Source organism: Mauremys reevesii, linkage group 10 (genome assembly GCF_016161935.1).
Source record: "Mauremys reevesii isolate NIE-2019 linkage group 10, ASM1616193v1, whole genome shotgun sequence".
Classification (NCBI taxonomy): Eukaryota; Metazoa; Chordata; order Testudines; family Geoemydidae; genus Mauremys; species Mauremys reevesii.
Window position 1 is genome coordinate 46,059 of NC_052632.1, and position 21,166 is coordinate 67,224.

General features: G+C 50.4%; 1 protein-coding gene and 1 long non-coding RNA gene across 8 annotated transcripts in view; one reads left to right on the forward strand and one right to left on the reverse strand.

Annotated features, from left to right (window-relative positions):
* Positions 1-5,187: 5,187 nt before the first annotated feature.
* On the forward strand, positions 5,188-20,463 carry LOC120373833. Of its 2 annotated transcripts, XR_005585747.1 has the most exons (5): positions 5,188-5,327; positions 5,719-5,815; positions 17,248-17,343; positions 18,390-18,542; positions 19,993-20,463. It is a non-coding gene; the product is annotated as an uncharacterized LOC120373833 (long non-coding RNA). The 2 variants fall into 2 exon arrangements; XR_005585746.1 differs by lacking the exons at positions 5,188-5,327; positions 5,719-5,815 and having other exon boundaries at positions 17,003-17,343.
* IQGAP1 (IQ motif containing GTPase activating protein 1) overlaps positions 10,243-21,166 on the reverse strand; it is a 206,228-nt gene continuing 195,304 nt past the window's right edge. For all 6 annotated transcript variants that reach the window (XM_039492768.1, XM_039492767.1, XM_039492766.1 and 3 more), the window contains one exon: positions 10,243-12,988. In XM_039492768.1, the coding sequence (XP_039348702.1) occupies positions 12,875-12,988 (114 nt within the window). In that variant the 3' untranslated portion in view covers positions 10,243-12,874. The remainder of the gene's footprint in view (positions 12,989-21,166) is intronic.

Below are 21,166 nucleotides of genomic sequence, written 5' to 3' on the forward strand. Positions count from 1 at the left end.
ACTATAGTTGGGGGGTGCCCCCGCCTTACCCCACACGGGCACAGCCCACTGGCACTGGAGATGAGGCAGGCAAGGAAGCTGAAGGTGCTGTAGGCTAGGAGAAGCATGTTGCACAGGAGCAGCGGCAGCTTCCCCTCTCTGCGAGCACCAGGGTGGGGGCCTCAACCCCTTCCCCCAAGCCCCCACCCTTAACCTGCCTCTTCCTCCCCCCTCCTTCCCCTTTACTTCACACACCGGGTCCTCGCTCTTGCCCGCAGCAATCAGCTGGCTTGCGGCGTTTGGAAGCAGGGGAGGGAGGGGGAGCCTGCACAACGAGTCTTCACTCCCCGTCCCCGGACGCCACAAGCCAGCTGATTGCCACAGGCAGGAGGCAGTGGGGGAAGGCACTGATCCGCGGGGTCTGCTGGAGGGTGGGAAGTGCTGGGGGGGTGGGGGCATAGGAGAGCTGATGGGGGGCTGCCGACTGTGGACAAAGCAGGCAGCCAAACGCCGTTATAGCCAAGCATTGCACAAGTTTAAATACAGCATGTTCTGTAATTGAGCAGGGACGTAAGATTGAAACAATGTTAAGCGAGAGGATGTTAAGTGGAGAGTTACTGTCAATTCATGGAGGATGAGTCCATCAACGGCTATGAGTCAGGATGAGCAGGGATCGTGTCCCTGGCCTCTGTTTGCCAGGAGCTGGGAATGGGTGACAGTGGATGGATCACTTGGTAATTCCCTGTTCTGTTCATTCCGTCTGGGGCACCTGACATTAGCCACTGTCGGTAGACAGGATACTAGGCTAGATGGACCTTTGATCTGACCCAGTCTGGCCATTCTTACGTTCATATGTTAAGCAGCCTGTTGCACCTGCATCCAAGACAGTCACTGAGCAGAGGAGACTGTTGTCCCTTCCCTTGGTCGTAATCCCACAGAGCCCCATGGCCAACAAGGAGGCTCACGGCCTCTGAAGAAAACTTGAGTGGTACAGATGAGGGATAGAGACCATAATTGTTCACTCACAGCCAGTCATGGAGAAGGCAGAAAGCTGAGGACTCTTCATCTCGGCTTACAAGGATATCCAGGCTGCTCAGGTTCACTTCTTCCAGTTTCTCCTCCGGCTCCAGCTCCTGGACAATTCCTCTGCAAACTAATAAAGACAAGCAGGAACTATCACTACACAGAGCTCTATTAACACCCTCCTCCCTGCCTCCCTCTCCCATCCCATCTACAGCCGCCTCAGTCGAGGAACAGAGACTGAGCCCACACTATCAGTCACCGCTCCACTCTACAATCCACTGCTCCCCACGGGTTTCGTCCCCTAGCTCGCCTGCCCGTGTGCTATGAAGGGTGAGTGTTGGGGAGGAAGGAGAGAGAAGGGCTGAGGGGCCCCATGGGTGGAGGGAGGGATGGGGGTGCAGGTTGGGGAATGTTGGACAAAGGAGAAAAGGGCACTGGGGGGCCCACAGATCTAGGGACACAGTGGGGTGCAGGTTGCGGTGGGAGGGAGGAAAAAAGGGGACTGAGGGGCCCAATGGATGGGGGAAATGAACTGGGGGGGCTGTTGGGGAGGAAGGGGCACTGAGCAGTCCCTACAGGTGGAGGCATGGATGGAGGCGCAGGTTGTGGTGAGCTGGGAGGATGTTGGAGAGAGATGTGGTCTGAGCTGTCCCTTGAATGGAGGAATGAACTGGGGGATACAGGCATGTAGGTTGGGGAAAGTTGTTGCAGGCTGGGGGGTGTTAGGGGGGGAGGGAGGGAGGGAGGGGGCAGAAGGGGCTATGGGAGAAGGCATGTATGGGGAAAGTAGGGATGGGGTGCAGGTGGGGGTGGCCTAGGAGGTGTGGGCGGGAGAAGACAGGCCTGAGGGGCCCAACGGATGGGGGGATAGACGGGCGTGGGCTGGTTTCGGCTAGAGGAACGGGCGTTCAGATTAGAGAAGGCTGCAGGCATAGGGGGCGGGGTGGGTGGGTGGGGGACTGGGGAAGCAGGTTGGGGAAGGTTGGGGCGGGCTGGGGTTAAAGTGGGGACAAGGAAAGTCAGGGCAGGCTGGGGTGCGGGAGGGAAGAGGAAGATTGTGGGGGCTGAGGGGTTAGAGAATGTCACGGGAGCTGGGGGTTGGAAGGTGGGGAAGGTCACGGCGCACTAGGGATGCAGGGGCTGGAGGTGCAGGGGCACCAAGGGGCTTGGGAAATTCACAGTGTGCTGGGGGCCCGTGGGGAGGAAGCTTGTGGCACACTGCAGGTGTGTGGGAAGGGGTGGCCCATGAGGAGCTGGGGAAGCTCACAACAGTGCGGGGGCACCGGGGCGGGGCATGGGGTTGGGGGAAGGTCACAGGGGCTGTGGCTGGGCAGGGGCTGTGGGAGCCTGGGGGAAGGAAGGCGCTGGGAGGGTGGGGGCTGTGGCTGGGTGAGGAAGCAGTGGGGATGGGGGCTGTGGCTGGGGAAGGCACGCTGGGGTGCCAGGGGAGGTGGGGGTGGGGAGGGCTGTGGGAGCCTGTGGGGAGGAAATCGTGCCGGGGCTGTGGCTGGGTGAGGATGCGATGGTGCCGGGGAGGCAGGGGCTGTGGCTCGGTGAGGGGAGCAGTGGAGATGGGGGGGCTGTGGCTGAACAGGGGGGAGGAAAGGCACGCTGGAGGTGCCGGGGGGGCTGTGGCTGGGTGAGGAAGCAGTGGGGATGGGGCTGTGGCTGGGGAAGGCACGCTGGGGTGCCAGGGGAGGTGGGGTGGGGAGGGCTGTGGGAGCCTGTGGGGGAGGAAATACGTGCCGGGGGTGGCTGTGGCTGGGTGAGGATGCGATGGTGCCGGGAGGCAGGGGGCTGTGGCTCGGTGAGGAGCAGTGGAGATGGGGGCTGTGGCTGAACAGGGGAGGAAAGGCACGCTGGAGGTGCCGGGGCTGTGGCTGGGTGAGGGAAGCGGTGGAGATGTGGCTGGGCGGGGGAGGAAAGGCGCGGGAGGCAGGAGGGCTGTGGCTGGGCAGGGGAGGAAAGGCACGCTGGGGTGCCAGGGGAGGTGGGGGTGGGCTGTGGGAGCCCGTGGGGAGGAAATACGTGCCGGGGGCTGTGGCTGGGTGAGGATGCGGGGTGCCGGGGAGGCAGGGGGCTGTGGCTCGGTAAGGAGCAATGGAGATGGGGGGGCTGTGGCTAGGCAGGGGGGGAGGAAAGGCACGCTGGAGGTGCCGGGGGGGGGGGGGTTGTGGCTGGATGAAGGACGCGGTGGAGATGTGGCTGGGCGGGGGGGAGGAAAGGTGCGGGGTGCTGGGGAGGTGGGGAGGGCTGTGGCTGGGCGGGAGGCTGGGGAGCCCGTGGGGAGGAAAGGCACGCGGGGAGGGTGGGGGCTGTGGCTGGGCGGGAGGCTGGGAGCCCGTGGGGAGGAAAGGCACGCGGGGAGGGTGGGGCTGTGGCTGGGCGGGGGCTGGGGAGCCCGTGGGGAAGGAAAGGCACGCGGGGAGGGTGGGGGCTGTGGCTGGACAGGGGGCTGGGAGCCCGTGGGGAGGAAAGGCACGCGGGAGGATGGGGGCTGTGGCTGGACGGGAGGGCTGGGGAGCCCGTGGGGAGGAAAGGCACGCGGGAGGGTGGGGGCTGTGGCTGGACAGGGGCTGGGGAGCCCGTGGGGAGGAAAGGCACACGGGGAGGGTGGGGGCTGTGGCTGGGTGAGGAAGCAGTGGGGATGGGGGCTGTGGCTGGGGAAGGCACGCTGGGGTGCCAGGGGAGGTGGGGGTGGGGAGGGGCTGTGGGAGCCCGTGGGGAGGAAATATGTGCCGGGGCTGTGGCTGGGTGAGGGATGCGGGGGTGCCGGGGGAGGCAGGGGGGCTGTGGCGCGGTAAGGGGAGCAATGGAGAGGGCGGGGCTGTGGCTAGGCAGGGGAGGAAAGGCACGCTGGAGGTGCCGGGGTTGTGGCTGGGTGAAGGAAGCGGTGGAGATGTGGCTGGGCGGGGAGGAAAGGCGCGGGGTGCTGGGGAGGGCTGTGGCTGGGCGGGGCTGGGGAGCCCGTGGGGAGGAAAGGCACGCGGAGAGGGTGGGGGCTGTGGCTGGACAGGGGCTGGGGAGCCCGTGGGGAGGAAAGGCACGCGGGGAGGGTGGGGGCTGTGGCTGGACAGGGGGCTGGGGAGCCCGTGGGGAGGAAAGGCACGCGGGGAGGGTGGGGGCTGTGGCTGGACGGGGGCTGGGGAGCCCGTGGGGAGGAAAGGCACGCGGGAGGGTGGGGGCTGTGGCTGGACAGGGGGCTGGGGAGCCCGTGGGGAGGAAAGGCACGCGGGGAGGGTGGGGGCTGTGGCTGGACAGGGGCTGGGGAGCCCGTGGGGAGGAAAGGCACGCGGGAGGGTGGGGGCTGGGGCTGGACGGGGGGGAGGAAAGGGGCACTGGAGATGATGGGGGTGCCGGGGGGGTTGTGGGAGCACTTAGGAGGAGGGGGCGAGTCCCAAACTCCCCGCGAGGGGGGGTGCACGTCCCGGGGCCGCAGCGCCTCGAGCCCAACGCACCCGAGTCCCCCCGTTATCACGGGCAGCCTCCAGACCGCTGACGTCACTTCCGCTCCAGGCCCCGCCCTGCGGGCGGAGCTTGTCGCGCCCAAAGCGCCGCCCGCTGGGTCCGCGGGGGCTGATGGGAGTTGTAGGCCGGGGCGCACTGCCACTCCCACAAGCCCCTGCGTCATCCCGCCCTGCGCCCCTCCCCCCAGCGGGGGCTGGGGGCTCTGGCTGGGACCCCCCACTATTAAACCCCCCGGTGAAGGATTGAACAGCTGGAGACTGGGGCCGTGTGCAGAACTGTGTAAAAACCCCCGATGGCGGAGAGGCAGATGGACCTGGACATTTTAAATATCGGCTTTAAAAACAGAACTAGAGACTGGAGCAAATGAGGGAAACCAGAAAGGGAACGTAGCGGGGAGGGTTTTGCTATGGGAACAGCTGCTATTACTGAGAACATACAGACAGGGACCTCACTGCCCCCCCCCCGCGGGATCCCATCCCTCTCCCTCCCCCAGCCTCGTCACCCTCCAATTCCTCCCCCCACGAGCCACGTCATCCCCCGATTCCTTCCCCAGCCCATCTTACCTTGGGCCCCGCAGGCTGAGAGCTGCAGCCTGATTCAATCAGCCGGCCAGAGCCCAAGGTAAGAGGAGACTCGGAGGGCAGGAATCCGGGGGTGACGAGGCTCGGGGGGCTGCCAGGCAAACCGGGGGAAGGGAGCGCTCGGGAAAAGGAGGCTCTAGCTGCACAGAGCCAGGGGTCCTGTCTCCCAGCAGCACCCCCAGCTGCTCGCTGTATGGTAACCCTAACAACAGGTTCTAAACCGGCTTCAAATTTAGCAACCAGTTCCAGCGAACCGGCTCCAGCTCACGACTGTACGTAGGTATCTGTGCCCCCCACGAACCCCCTAAGCCCCCACGGGACCCCTCCAGCCTGGACATAGGTATCTGTGCCTCCCACGAACCCCCTAAACCCCCAGGGACCCCTCCAGCCTGGACATAGGTATCTGTGCCCCCCAGAAACCCTCTTATCCCCCCTCCAGGACCCCTACAGCCTTGACGTAGGTATCTCTGCCCCCCACAACCCCCCTAAACCCCCCTGGACCCCTACAGCCTGGACATAGGTATATGTTACCCCCAGGAACCCGTAAGCCGACCCCTAGAGCCTTGAAGTACGTATCTCTCCTCCCCAGAAACTCCCTAATCCCTTCCAGGACCCCTCTATACCCGGGGACCCTTACAGCCTGGAAATGGGTATCTGTGCCCCCTAGAAATCCCCTAATCCCACACGGGACCCCGACAGCCTGGACGTAGGTATCTGTGACCACAGGAACCCCCTAAGACTTCGAGGGACCCAACTGCCTGGAGGTAGGTATCTGAGCTCCCCACAACCCCCCTAAGTCCCCCAGGACCCCTACATCCTGGACATAGGTATCTGTGCCTCCCCGACCCCCTAAACCCCCCAGGGATCCCTCCAGCCTGGACGTAGGTATCTGGGCCCCCCACCAACCCCCTAAGCTCCCCCAGGGCCCCTGCATCTGGGACATAGGTACTTGTGCCCCCCCGAACCGTCTAAGCCCCGCCCCCCGGGACCCATCCAATGTGAACATAGGTATCTGTGACCCCCAAGACCCCCTAAGCCCCCCGGGACCCCTACAGCCTGGACGTGGGTATCTGTGCCCCCCATGACCCTCTAAGCCCCCCTGGGACCCGTACAGAATGGATGTAGGTATCTGTGCCCCCCACAAACCCCCTAAGCCCCCCAGGACCTTTACAGCATGGACCTAGGTATCTGTGCCCCCCCAAAACCCCCTAAGCCCACCGGGACCTCTCCAGCCTGCACATAGGTATCTGAGCCCCCCACGAATCCCCTAAACCCACCCGGGACCCCTACAGCCTTGACATAGGTTTCTATGCCTCAAATAAACCCCCTAAACCTACCAGGACCCCTCCAGTCTGCACGTAGCTATCTGTGACCTACAGAAACCCCCTAAGCCCCTGCGGGTCCCCTCCAGCCTGGACGTAGGTATACGTGCCCCCCACAAACCCCCTAAGTACCCCCAGGACACCTCCACCCAGGCCGAATGTATCTTTGCCCCCTCCTGAACTCCCTAAGCCCCCATGAGACCCCTACAGCCTGGAAATAGGTATTTCTGCCCCCCACGAACCCATAAGCCCCCCAGGAACCTCTACAGCCTGGACGTAGGTATCTGTGATCCCAACGATCTCCCTAAGCCCGCCAGGAACCCCTACAGCCTGGAAATGGGTATCTGTGCCCCCCAGAAATCCCCTAATCCCACCCAGGACCCCGACAGCCTGGATGTAGGTATCCGTGACCCCAGGACCCCCCAACACTTCGAGGGACCCAACAGCCTGGAGGTGTCTGAGCCCCCAACAAACCCCCACTCCCCCAGGACCCCTACTGCCTGGATATAGGTATCTGTGCCCCCCACGAAACCGCTAAGACCCCAAGGGAACCCTAGAGCATTGATGTAGGTATCTGTGCCCCCCACAAACCCCCTAAGACCTCCAGGGACCCCTAAACCTTAGACGTAGGTATCTGTGCCCGCCACGAACTGCCTAAGCCCCAGAGGGAACCCTACAGCCTGGACGTAGGTATCTGTGCCCCCCACGAACCCCCTATGGACCCCAGGGACCCCTACAGCCTGGACGTAAGTATATGTGCCCCCCCACGAGCCCCCTAAGGCCCCCAGGGACCCCTACAGCCTGGATGTAGGTATCTGTGCCCCACACGAACCCTATAAGCCCCCCCCCCGGGACCCCTACAGTCTGGACATAGGTATCTGTGCCCCCCACGAACCCCTAAGGCCCCCAGGGACCCCTACAGCCTGGACATAGATATCTGTGCCCCCTCTCTGGGGGCTGTCGGGGTCCGGGGGGGCTGAGGGGCATCCGGTGGGGCACAGAGCCCTCTCTGGGGGTTGTTGGGGTTAGGGTTTAAGGTTTGGGTTAGGGTTTAGGGGTAGGGGTCAGGGTTAGGGTTGGGGGTCTGGGTCGGGTCAGGGTTTAGGGTTAGGGTCAAAGGTCAGGGTTAGGGGAGGGTGAGGGTCAGAGACAAAGGTCGAGGACGAGGGTCAAGGGTCAAAGGGCAAGGGTGCGGATCAGGGTCTAGGGTCAAAGGTCAAGAGTTGGAGAGGGTGAGGGTCTAGGGTCTAGAGTTTAGGGTTTACGGCTAGAGTTATGGTCAGGGTCAAAGGTCAATGGTCAGGTGAGGGTTAGGGAGAGGGTTAGGGTCATAGGTCAAAGGTCAGGGTGAGGATGCGGGTCAGGGTCAAAGGTCAGGGTGAGGGCAAGGGTCAGGGTCTAGGGTCAAAGGTCAAACCCCAGCCCCAACCCTACCCCCCTACCCCAAACCCTAAAACCTAACCCTACCCCCTAACCCTAGACCCCTAAACCCTAATCCTAAACCTTAACCCCTAACCCTAAACCCAACACCCAACCCTAATCCTAAAACCTAAACCCTACCCCCTAACCCTAAACCATAAACCCCAACGCCTAACCCCGACCCTAAACCCTAACCCGACCCTAAACCCTAACCTTAACCCTAAACCTACCCCTCACCCCACCCCACCCCGACCATAAGCCCTAACCCGTAACCCTTAACCCCAAACCCTAACCCCTACTCTCACCTTAACCCTAACCCCTTGACCCCCATCCCCAACCCTAACTTCGACCCCCTGCTCCTAAACGCTACCCCTAACCCCTGACCCCAAATCTAAACCCTCACCCTAAACCCAACCCAATCCCTAAACCTGACCCCCAACCCTTGACCCTAACCCGCTAACCTAACCCTACCCCGACTCCAACCCTTACCCTCAGCCCTAACCTACCCCTACCCTCACCGCTAACTCTACCCCTAGCCTAAACCCCTAACCCTAACCCACCCTCTACTCCGAAACTGTAACCCTTAACCACGCCTACAAGGGCAGTTAATTCATGTTTGTTTTTTTTTAAATACGGCATCAAACCTGGCTGTTATACCGCTAGCTCAAGGTGGGTGAGGTGTGTAGTGACCGTACTGAGGCACAATATTTTCCTTTTTTCCACACTCAATATGGGGCCATGGCCCTTTCAATTTTTTTCCTAATTTTTGAGTTGTGTGTTTGATCTCATTTAATAATTTCAACCCACTTTGTGGAGTGGCATCAAGGGTTTATCAACGTATTGGTGAGGTACTGTGCTGAATTTGCAATTCTGGTCTCTCCCTCTCTTCCTCATCCAGTGTACCTCACTTTCTTTTTTAACTTTATATGGGTTCCCCCTTGCTGGCAATACATCTTGTCCAAATTTCATCAAACTCTGTGGGAATTTGCAGGGAGGGGCTAAGTGAGTTCCCTAGCTTGTGGTTTTTCTATCATATTAGATTGCAATTCCTACAGCAGACAGCTTGCTCACTTACGAGATCAGTGGTAGTGGGTCGCCAGTGTGGTTAGATGTTTAGCTCTGTGTATGTGTTCTCCCCCAGCTCTGCGCAAACAGCCAGCACAGCAGACCCACCCAATGACCACAAGATCTGTCAATGTACACCTCAGGCTAGGTTTATTTTCAATGAAGCGCGGTACTAGTATCCTGCGGACGCCACTGGACCACTAATAAACGTTTGCCCGTAACAGTGGACCAGCTCAATGAACAGCAGGACTTTTGGTTCCTCCCTAGGCTAGACAAAGACACTCCCTCTGAGATCCATCTTTATACCCGATACAAACAAGTTATGTACTGCCCTCCGACATGGCTAGTTATGACCCATCACCTTGTACATGTTGGTTCACTCAAAACATCTCTATTATGTACTGTCATCCTGACCTTATTGTTTAGGATGAGTCAGTATGTTCCTGTTACCCTTGGGGGATGTTTTTGTATCACCCTTGATGGCAGGCTGTGTTTACATGAGTACTCTGTGCCAAGCACATCTTAGGAATGCATGTTGCTACAATATCAGCCCTGTTCTTGCCAGATTCTGTGAGCAGGGCCTGCCTCTTGCACACAGCTTGTCTTTGCTTTATATCAGGCCTCTGATACAAGGGCTTATGTCTCAGGCTCTTTTCCTACTATAACTGCAAATCAAAATTCTGTCATTCAGTGCTATAACAGTAAAATACACATTGATTGAAACAAAGCCCTTTGCATTAGATATTTCCTGTAATCTCAAAGGGCACAGCATACCCACTTTTTAAGGTGCCTGTGACCACTGCATCCCCATTTAGGTAGGCTAATCTTAAGAGAGCATTTCCAGGATACATGTTAACACTTGGGGAATTGGCTAGGGTTAGCATTTGCACTGGGGATTATCCAATCAGTGACGTTTAAATGTCCTGGTTATTTGGAGTTCAGCCAGGCACACAGGGGTTCTGTGACTGAGCCTGGAGGGCAGACTGAGAAGAGTGCTGGGTTGAGAAGTTCCAGAGTTGCTGGTTCCAAACTAGCTCTGAAGCCATGGATTCCCTAGGAACCTAAAGACTGTGGTTCTGCCTTTCCTATGGAAACGATGGAAACCAAATTTGATAGCACTTTCTAAATTGGAGTGCACGAAATGCAGTGTAACTAGGAAACAACCCTGCACATGCCTCTCAACTTGATTCAGACACATTATAATGGGGCGAGATGATAGTCTTGTCCATAAGTGACTGACCTCTGAGAAATGCAGAAGATGTCAGTGTATGTATATGCTGTTGTGGTCTTGTGATTAGAAATTTTCACTAAAGAGCAAAGTGCTGCGTTTAACAAACTGACACACAAATTAAAGCCGGCCCCAAATAGATTCAATCACACTCAGATGTGAACAAATTATCTTTTATTTAGCTGAGAAATACAAGACATTTTATGTGCAAACAATAGGCTAAGCCATCTAGTTATTTGAAAGGAATTTAAGTCCAAGATAAATACAATGATTGTGGGGGAGGGGAGAGGGAAGAGAAAAGGGAAAGCTAGGACACCAATAAATAAAGTAACAAATTACAAAATTTCAGTGCTGAAACTGGATCTTTCTGCCAGAGTGTCTCTGTTCTTTTAAAAACTCCTACCAAAGTTACACCCTGTTATTTAACTAGAATTGGCACACCTGTTCCCAGAAAACTGTTTCACTCTTTTACTACCTAGTTGTCTTGTCAATTTGCACCAAAACTGTTTTCAAATAGGTATTGGCTGTTCTTATAAATAATCCAAATATCTTCTCCTCATAGGTATTATGATATTTTATTAGAATAGCCTAACATGTCTCATTAGCAATTTCTTAGGTTATGGTGAGGAGGCAGCCATGCAGACATCTGGAAAGTAGCCCTTTTTAAATGGAGAAAATTGAATCCCTTTTGTTGAACAGCTGTCAGGGTGCTGTTTTATTCCCCTGATGAATAATTTGAGAATGTCCTATTGTCATTATCCCCAACTAAAAAAGGATAGTTATATTTAAAACCCTTTAGTTAAACAGCAGTGGGGACTCTCATTGAAAAGAGACAGGTAGACACAAGTCAAGACTTTTATCCTGTCCCTGTCCTGATGCTATTTTGGGATCAGGGGTAGAATTCCTATTTTGAGGTTCTCCTCTCTGAGGGCAGAATTTCCCCTATTTGGAACTTCCTGGATGTGATCAGTTTTACATCCAAAAGGAAAGTTGTGTCATCTATTCTTTTATTATGCTAATATTGCATGGACCAAGATAAAATCAGTTTGTTACCTGTTTGCGTGGCAGGGACTGTCACAAGGTAGAGCCATATAGGATTAGCCTCTTAAAAAGACTATGAGAAACAACTGACTCCCAAGGCAGGCAGAGAGTTAGTAACTGGTTTCCTTTAAAAAACACTAAAATGGCAGACTCTGTGATTAAATTATAAAACAAAATTATTTGAAATAAACATATGGTGTACATGTGTGTCTCTAAGAATAGAGAGACTTTATTTTAACCTGTACTCTGGGAACATAAAACAGTCAAACAGATTTTAAAATTATTAAAAAAAATAAAAAAACATTTTTGTCTGGAGCAGATAACTTGGGCAACAAAAGTTTGTTTCAGGCTAGAAGTAAGTTAATGAAGATCAGAGTTCATAACGGTCCTTTTGCATTTCTGTTAGGTATAGCAATATAACAGGCACCACCGTAATAATGAGTGAATATCTAAGTAGTAAAGGAAACGGGGAGTCATTTGCTCACGTACATTTAGTAAAATGTAAATAATTTAACAGCTGAGACTATTTAAGGCAGAGTAAATTCCCTTTGGCAAGTCTATGCAGGTAGATCATAGTGTTTAATGGCATCCGGTAGAGACATGTGGAGCACTAAGCTAACTTAGAAACTTTTCCTGTAATGTTCTAAAAGCTTCTGAAGCAAAACTGTAAAATAAACTTTTCTCAACTGATTCAAAAAAATCTCTCTCCTCCACCCCCAATAAAAGGCCACTTTTCATCTTTAGGCATTAGCACACATATTCCTCATTTCCTCTACTACTGGGACAATGTGTATATTAGTAAGGCGTCTTAATGAGAAACAAATATTGAAAAAAAAATTGGATCACTAAAGATGTTCTACATGGCTACAATAATGTATGTGTAGTAATAATTCAGCAACACTTAGGTCATTGAAAGCCATCGAGGACTCTGCTGCACTAGTCTCATGCAGCTAATAGTCACCACCACCACCAAAAGCTGGCACTGAAACAACCTGACCAACCTGGCCATTGACCACTTTTAATTTGACTCAGTTCTGTGACAAAATCTTTTCTTCTCCCCATTGCTTGAAGACGGAGCTACATACGCACATTGAATAACATGCTAAAATGTAACTCAAGTATAGGTCTTTACAAATCAAATCTATAAACAGAGTTCAGTCATCCTGGTAGTGAGCCTTTGGTAATGGACACTGCTATGGACAGAATCAGCTAGTTAAATTTTTTCCAGTTTCTCCATGCTACAGCACAGAGCAAATATTTCTCTAAATTGATGTCCTGTTGTGTTTTCTTAGAATTTCAGGGAGGGAGTCTAAATATGAGCTGAAATCCTGTTCTGCTTCTAGATACAGAGGCAGACCTGGTTGATCTGCTGTGTTAGCTTTCTTCTTCTACAAGTAACAAGAATTCAAGCCCCACCATCCAAACATTTAGGCAAAGAACACAGCCAGAAGCCCAAAGTATATTCTAACAACTGTTTAATCCCCAATGCCACTGTAATAGTACATGGAAAACATTCTAAACTAAATGCTTCTCAAGGAATCTGAAAAGTCAGAAAAAAAGATCATAGCAGTAAGACAGACAGAGTCCCCATAAAGGACTTCTTTATGAAGTGATATACTTGTAGTTTGGGCACAGGGAAGTACATCAATATATAGGTGTCCTTGGTTCTGATAGGTGAAAGAGGATATTAAGAAACAGATAGTTTTTCCATTCATCCCCCTTTTCATAGCTCCTCTGGGAGATGCCAATTATTTCCCATAGAACTTCTTGTTCAGAAGGAAGATCAGGAGGTTGACATTGACTTTTGCTCTGTCAAACAACTTCATGACAGCAACACCTTCATACTGCAGCTGCAAAAGATCCTATTAAAGAGAACATGTTGATTAGTGAAAAATCCATAGAGGCTGACCGGGAAAGGGATAATTTACAAGACACTAGTGCAAAGCAGGTTTCTGAAGAATTAATATCTTGTAAGAGTCAGACATATAAGCCTGGGAGATTAATGCCTTAAAGACCCATTGATTTGACCTGGAAAGTATGAAAAATATTGTATTAATAGACAGTTCTGATTATATTAGTTTTATGATTTTTTTTGTATTAATAGGAAAATTTAAATGAAAACTCTCTTTTGCTCTCACCTCGGTTTCAAATATCTAAAAAGACCACAACAATCTAAAGTCTAAACAGTCATTTCCAGGCTCTCCATTCATGTGATTACCATACAATCTCCATAACCCTTAGATAGAGTCCTTCCACCACTCATTTAATCATATTTCACAGCCATAAAATATATGGCCTGATTTTCAAAGAAGTTAAGCAGCCACAGCGCCCATTGAGGTGACTTAGGCACTGAAATTTAAAGCAGAATAACAGGAAAAGCTCCCAGCTAGGGTCAAATGAAGAAGACTGAACCAGTTTCATTATCAATGGAGGCAAGACTGCTACAATGACACCTTCCCAATGTCATATAGCTCTGAGGAGGTAGACACAGAATGGACAGACAATAAGGCATCCCCTGTGCCAGTCTCTCTGAGTATTGAAGATTTTCTGGGAGACTAATAGTGTGTGATAAGTAGGGCCCTACCAAATTCATGGTCCATTTTGAGAAATGCTGGTCTCACCCATGAAATCTGTATAGTACGAAGACCAGATTTCACGGTCCATGATGCGTTTTTCATGGCCATGAATTTGGTAGGGCCCTAGTGATGAGGCAGGGCTTCTCTCCAGCTTGCTAAAGACAAGCTGCTGCACTCACAGTCTCCTTTAGGTAGGTTTATTGCCCAAACTTTAAGCAAAGTAAACAAAACTGTTCCTCAGCTCACCTTTTATAACTTGGACCCCACCCCTTTAACTGGGAGCATCTATTATGGCACGGGAGCTGGACCTACTTCAGTTACAGGAGCCAGCCAGCCACCCTGTGTCACAGTACTATACTTCCTCACCTTCACAGAGGTTGAGTGGGAGCAAGGAGACTACAACGCCGTTTCTCCATCTTTCTCCAGCCCAGAGGCAAGGGAATCCAAGAGACAGAGTCCCAAGACCACTCAAAGGCTCAGTTCAGAGGCACTTATGACATATAACTGAATGCTCCTTATTTGCTCAGGTGACTTTGGAAACTTCAGTGCCACTTTTGCTGGACCTAAGGTCACTTACGGTGATTAGGTCTTTGAAATCAAGACACCCCTCAACATTGATAATGCTGGATGATTGGTATCCAACTCAGTTGATCAGATGAGATGAATGACCTCCATGCTGCTCATCATGTTGATCATAAAACCACCCTGTCAAGTGGTTAATCAGAGCCACAGTGTCTCTCAATGCTAATGGTATTAGACTCAGGGCGAGAAGAAGCCTCTCTTACTAGTAGGGGTTTGAAATAGCTGTTCTTCTAAGAGTGAACTCACACTAATTCTGACCTTCTCCCAGAGGCACCCAAAAATGGGAGGCTGCAATGGGTATCACAGCATTGTGTGAAGCATAGTTCATAAAGCCGGAGTTCTCAGTTGCCCCAGTTATGCTGTCTATTGGGCCAAAAGACACTAAGGGCTTGGCTACACTTGCAAGTTGCAGCGCTGGTAGAGGCTTTCCAGCGCTGCAATTAGTAACCATCCACACCTGCAAGGCACATCCAGCGCTGCAACTCCCTGGCTGCAGCGCTGGCTGTTCACCTGGTCAGGTTGGGGTGTAGCGATTGCAGCTCATCAAGTGTGGACACACACCAGCGCTTTTATTGGCCTCCAGGGAATAAGGAGATATCCCAGAATGCTTTTAACTAAATTACTCTCTTTATTTTGTTATGCAGCCTCTCTTTGTTTTGTTGTGAACTCCGAACTGCTTATCTAAAAAAACAAACACTGATCACAGCAAACAGGAGCTATCTGTACCTGGCTGTGAACGATCAAATGAGAGGCAGGGAGTGAATGTTTGCTTGACAGAGAAACAGCATTGGATGCAGGCTGTTTGCAATTAAGACTAAGGGTTCGCGAACATTTTGTGATTTTTCAATCCAGGAAGCTAACACACAGTGTTGGCTCCAAAAATCCACTCTCTCTCTCTTCCCCGCTCCCTGTCACAGTACACCACCCTCCACCCCCCTCTTTTGAAAAGCACGTTGTTGCCACTTGAATGCTGGGATGCTGCCCATAATGCAGCACTCCCAACAGCGCTGCAAATGCTGCAAATGTGGCCACACACCAGCGCTGGTAGCTGTGAGTGTGGCCACACACCAGCGCTGTTCCTGCACAGCTGCATGACCAGCGCTGAAACTCCCAGCGCTGCAACTTTCAAGTGTAGCCAAGCCCTAAGAGAAACTGCATCTTAGGACTGAAGTTCAGGAAAAACAAAGCTGCTCATGAGGAGTGGGACCTACAGGGTGCCTGCACTGGCATCAACATCAATTAAAATAAAAAAGCTGACTTTAACTACACACACAAGAATACACATAAAAGGGGCAGAAAAATGAAAAACCAGTTACTGATGAGAAAAGTATTGAGGACACTGAATGAGCTCCAAGCTCACTGCAACTTTCATGGTCAGAAGTAAATGAAGGGCAACTGAGACCACTACAAGATTGGAGTAGTCTTAGTCTAAAAGCTTGTTCACAAAAAAAAAAAGGACTAGTAAACACAGAAAACAATGAAATAATTTTTTTTTTTTATAGCAGTGAAAGCTCACTTCTTGGATGCATGACATAGACCATACAGACACAGCATAGAGAAGAGTACACATGAAAACAGATACACACATGAACACAGAGACATGCAGAGCAGGTGACATGAAGAAGAATGAGGAGAGAAAGGAAAATTTTAAAAGTGAGAATTGAGATGGCCCATAGAGGTGTGAGAAGATAGAGAAAGTTAACAGAAAAAATAGGAAGTGTTGGTGTAACATTCCCCTTGTTGTTTTTTTTCATTTTTAGTTGTAGTCTGTTTTTTGTTAATTTTTTAGTTCAGTGTCTCTCTCTCTTTGTTTTTTTTTTTTTTGTTTTTTGTGTTTTTTGCTTCAATCACTGTCTGTTTTTGTTTGTGAAGATGTTTTGTTGTGTGTTTGGTTTTTTATGTTAGTTTTTTGATGATATTTGTCTTGATTCATTTATTCTTATAGATATATATAATATATTTATATATGCCATCATGCAGCCATGCTGCCATATGCCATATGTACATTGGCACATAACATATATGCATATAAAAATATATAAAATAACACACCCTCTACAATCATATCATCACACCAAAAACCAGTGGGAGAAACACTCAAACTTTCTAACCAACATCTGACAGACTGTGAGGTGGCAAATTTGCAACAAAAAAAAACAAAAACTCCAAAGAGAGAGAGTGCTGAACTCTGCTTATGCAACAAAGAAGAACAAAACACTGTGGTTTAAACAAAGACTGGAAATGGGCACTGTAATACAACCAATGAATCTATTATTTATAGACTGAAGTTCTCTCTCACTACCTGCTATGGGCCATTATCACTTCTAAATCTTTTTTTTTCCTGCCACATCTAGCTCATCTCAATTGATTAGACTCTGCCTGCCTGTTTGCTGCATTCCACCTTTCATGTTCTTCTCTGTATGTAATATCTCCCTGTCTGTGTGTGTGTTGTCTATGTTATGCATCCAAGAATGAGCTTTAGAAAGCTCAATGCTCATGCAAAAAATAAATTGTTTTTTCTTAAGCCAAGTACCACTTTTTTTTTTTCACTACAAGATTGTGAGTTTAGGCTAAAGAGTGAGGATCCATATGGTCAGTTATTGAAGGAGTATTTTTATAACAATCTATTTGCAAATTAGTATTTCCTAGAAATTATGCACAAATTTCAGTGCTCTTATATAAATCCAGATAGCTGTCACATGGCAGGTATTACAGAAATGTAAGACTTTTCCTTGACTAAACACAGATCCGAACCTTGTAAGTTAATCAATCCTGAATTTTGGCCTTAAGTTCAAGTGAAAACAAGAAGAAATGACTCACTGTAGGTGTGTCTGCGTCCTTGTGCTGCTGATCGGAGAATTTTGATAGCAGACCATCCCACCCATGCATGCGCTGCTCCCCACCTGCCACAAGGCTAGCCAATGTGTGTGGGCAATCCCTCCCCAGTTCTCTCTCTACTGCAGAGTCAACTACTAGAACTCTGAAGTAGAGGGGAGGAGAGTGGGTCGTGGAGCACCGATAGAGGGACACATCTTGAAGAACCATCGTTACCGCACAAGGTAAGTCAATTCTTTTTCTTCTTCTTCGAGTAGTGCCCCTATGAGTGCTCCATTGTAGGTAACTCCCGAGCAGTGCCCACCACTAGGAGGGCTGGGGCTTTGGGGTCAAATCTATTATAGAGGATAGCTCCGTGGCACCAAATCTGGCTCTGCAGCCGAGTCCCTCCCTGAGGATGGCATAATGTTCTCCAAAGGTACGTGCAGATGCCCATGTAGCTGCTCTGCAGATTTCTGATTTAGGGATACCTTTGGAGAAGGCAATAGAAGAGGAGACGGATCTTGTAGACTGCATGAGTACTGAAGATACACTTGCTACATTATGCATCTGGTAACAGAGCTTGACACAGTTTGAGACCCATTTGGAGAGTCTTTGAGCTGAAAGCTCTTGTTTTGTCCAAATAGAAGGCCAAGACTCTCCTCACATTGAGCATACGGCTTCCCTATTATCCTGATTAAGTTTAGGATAAAAGGTTGGAAGTTGAATAAGCTGGTTTATATGAAAAGTGAAAGTCACCGTGGGCATAAACTTCGGATGTGGTCGAAGTGTGACTTAGTCAGGGAAGGATACAGTAAAGGGGTGGGGAGGGGATGCGCCATCAGAGCCACTATCTCCCCTATCCTTCTTGCTGAGGTAAAGGCGATCAGGAATGCCATCTTCATTGAAAGGTGAATTAACAAACAAGTGGCCCTGGGTTCAAACGGCAGTCTAGTTAGTCCTTTTAACACCAGGTTGAGATCTCACTGAGGCGTGGGAAGTCTAGGTTGGGGAAAGACATTTGCTATGCCATTGAGAAATCTCTTCATGTAGAGTATCCTTCTATCTGTTGGTAGAATATTGCAATTGCTGTTAGGCGAACCTTTAGTGAGCTGACAGACACCCAATTTCTTGAGAGTCAACAGGTAGTCCAAGATTACCGGTAGGGTGGCTGCATTTGGAATGATGCCTTTGGGCTGACACCAGATTTGAAATCTTTTCCATTTTTGCAAGTAGGTGTGATGAGTAGTTCTTTTCTTACTGTGTAACAGCACCTCCTGTACCTCCTCAGAGAAAAATGTCCCTATGTCCTGGAACCACGAAGAAGCCAGGCTCTGAGTTGCAGAATCCGCAGTTTGGGATGGAGGGTGTGACCCTTGTTCTGTGATAGCAGGTATGGAGTGATTGGAAGAGTCATCAGTGGACATAGTGCCAGCTGTGACAGGTAAGGGTATAACATCTGCCTGGGCCAGGTGGGAGAAATCAGTATGATGCTTGCTTTCTCTCTTTTCACTTTCAACAAGACTTTCAGAATTAGAGGGAATGGGGGAGAGGCGTAAAGAAGACCCTTGTCCAATGGGTGGAGGAGACTGTCCCTCATGGAGCACTGTCTGATCCCCCATATGGAGCAGTATTAATGGCATTTATTGTTCTGATAAGTAGCAAACCTAAGGATTGATGCCCACCAACCTAAGGATTCCTTAATCTTGGTGGGCATCAATAATAATTTGTGTATGCTGTCTCTGTTTGGCCTGTAAAATGAACTGAACTAGGCTTGGAGGCATCTCATGAGTAGTGTGGCATGAGCTAGGACTGATGTGCCCGCAGCCAGATGCCCTAGAAGCTGGAGGTGGTGTCTGGCCGAAATCTGGGGGCTGGATTGTATTGTCTCTACCAGTGTGTAGAGACTGAGGAATCTGTGACATGGGAGGAGTGCCTCTGAATTCTAGTCTTTGCACTGGTGTTAATATCGATTTTTGTGCATTGATTTGTAGACCCAGATTCTGGAACAGATTTAGTATAGTCTGGGTGACTCACTGGGCTTTACATGCCGAGAAGGCAGTTGTCTGGGTAAGGATAAATTATGATGCTCTGAAAGTGTAAGTGGGCTACCACTACTGAGAGAACCTTGAAAAATACCCTGGGGGCCAAAGGGGAGTACTCTGCACTGGCAGTGGTCTTGGCCTAGCGTGAATCTCAGGTAATGTCAATGACTCGGTATGATGGAAATGTGGAAATATGCATCTTGGAGGTTGAGGGCCGAGAACCAATTTCCTTTCTTTAGTGCTCGAAAAATCACTGACAGGGTGACTATCTTGAACTTCTGCACCTTGATATATCTGCTGAGCACTCTCAAGTCCAGCATGGGTCTCCAACCTCCTTTCTTCTTTGGAATTACAAAGTAGCAAGAATAGAAGCCTTTGCCTCATAGATGTACGGGCACAGGCTCTACGGCTCCTATACTGAGGAAATGGTTTACCTCCTGACATGGCAGACTCCTGTGAGAAAGGTCCCTGAAGAGGGATGGGGAAGGGTGTTTGGGAGGAAGGAGAAATGAATGGCATAACCATCCCAAATTATCAGCCTCCGACAAGTGGGTGCTGCAATCTGTTCCCAGATGCTGTTGAAAGGGATAAGATAGTCGCCGAAGGGATGGGTGGAGTTTTACAGCATGAGGTGGTGAGAATGATCTACAGGTACCTTGAACAACCCGTTAAAATTGCCGTTTCAATGTGGAGGGCTGAAAGAAAGTTGATTGATATCCCCAGTACTTTCACCTGGGGAACCTAGGCTTCTTCCTCTGCGTCTCGTAAGATCACTGTGACGAGAACTGATATTTGTATTGTGATGAGCAGGGCTTAAATGGTGGCTGAAGGCTGTACTTTCTTTTGCAGGCAGTATAGATCCCAAGGAAGCAAAGGGTTGTCCTAGAATCCTTCAATGTGTGAACAGATGCATCAGTCTTCTCAGCAAATAACTTTGTCCCTTCAAAAGGAAGGTCTTCCAGCATAGTTTTGACCTCTTTAAGGAAGCCAGCTAAGTGAAGCCATGAAGCCTGTCTCATCACAATGGCTGTGGAAATCAAGCATGCCGCCATATCATCTGCACTAGATGCAGCTTGGAGAGACTTTTTTTGCCACCAGTTAGCCCTTGTTGACTATGGCCTTGAATTGTTCCTTGTGAGAATCAGGCAGTTGCTCAATAAAGGAACCAAGTTTCATGTAATTTTTGGTAGTCATATTCTGCCAACAAGACTTGGTAGTTTGCTACGCGGAACTGGAGGGTGGCTGATGAATATGCTTCCCTGCTGAACAGATCCAAACAGGTATCAGAGGGGTAGCCGTGTTAGTCTGGTTCTGTAGAAGCAGCAAAGAATCCTGTGGCACCTTATAGACTAACAGACGTTTTGCAGCATGAGCTTTCGTGGGTGAATACCCACTTCTTCGGATGCAAGCAGTGGAAATTTCCAGGGGCAGGTGTGTATATATAAGCAAGCAAGAAGCAAGCTAGAGATAACGAGGTTAGATCAATCAGGGAGGATGGGGCCCTGTTCCAGCAGCTGAGGTGTGAAAACCAAGGGAGGAGAAACTGGTTCTGTAATTGGCAAGCCATTCACAGTCTTTGTTTAGTCCTAAACTGATGGTGTTAAATTTGCAGATGAACTGGAGCTCAGCAGTTTCTCTTTGGAGTCTGGTCCTAAAGTTTTTTTGCTGTAAGATGGCCACCTTAAAATCTGCTATTGTGTGGCCAGGGAGGTTGAAGTGTTCTCCTACAGGTTTTTGTATATTTCCATTCCTAATGTCTGATTTGTGTCCATTTATCCTTTTCCTTAGAGACTGTCCAGTTTGGCCGATGTACATAGCAGAAGGGCATTGCTGGCATATGATGGCATATATTACATTGGTGGACGTGCAGGTGAATGAACCGGTGATGGTGTGGTTGATCTGGTTAGGTCCTGTGATGGTGTTGCTGGTGTAGATATGTGGGCAGAGTTGGCATCGAGGTTTGTTGCATGGGTTGGTTCCTGAGCTAGAGTTACTATGGTGCGGTGTGCAGTTGTTGGTGAGA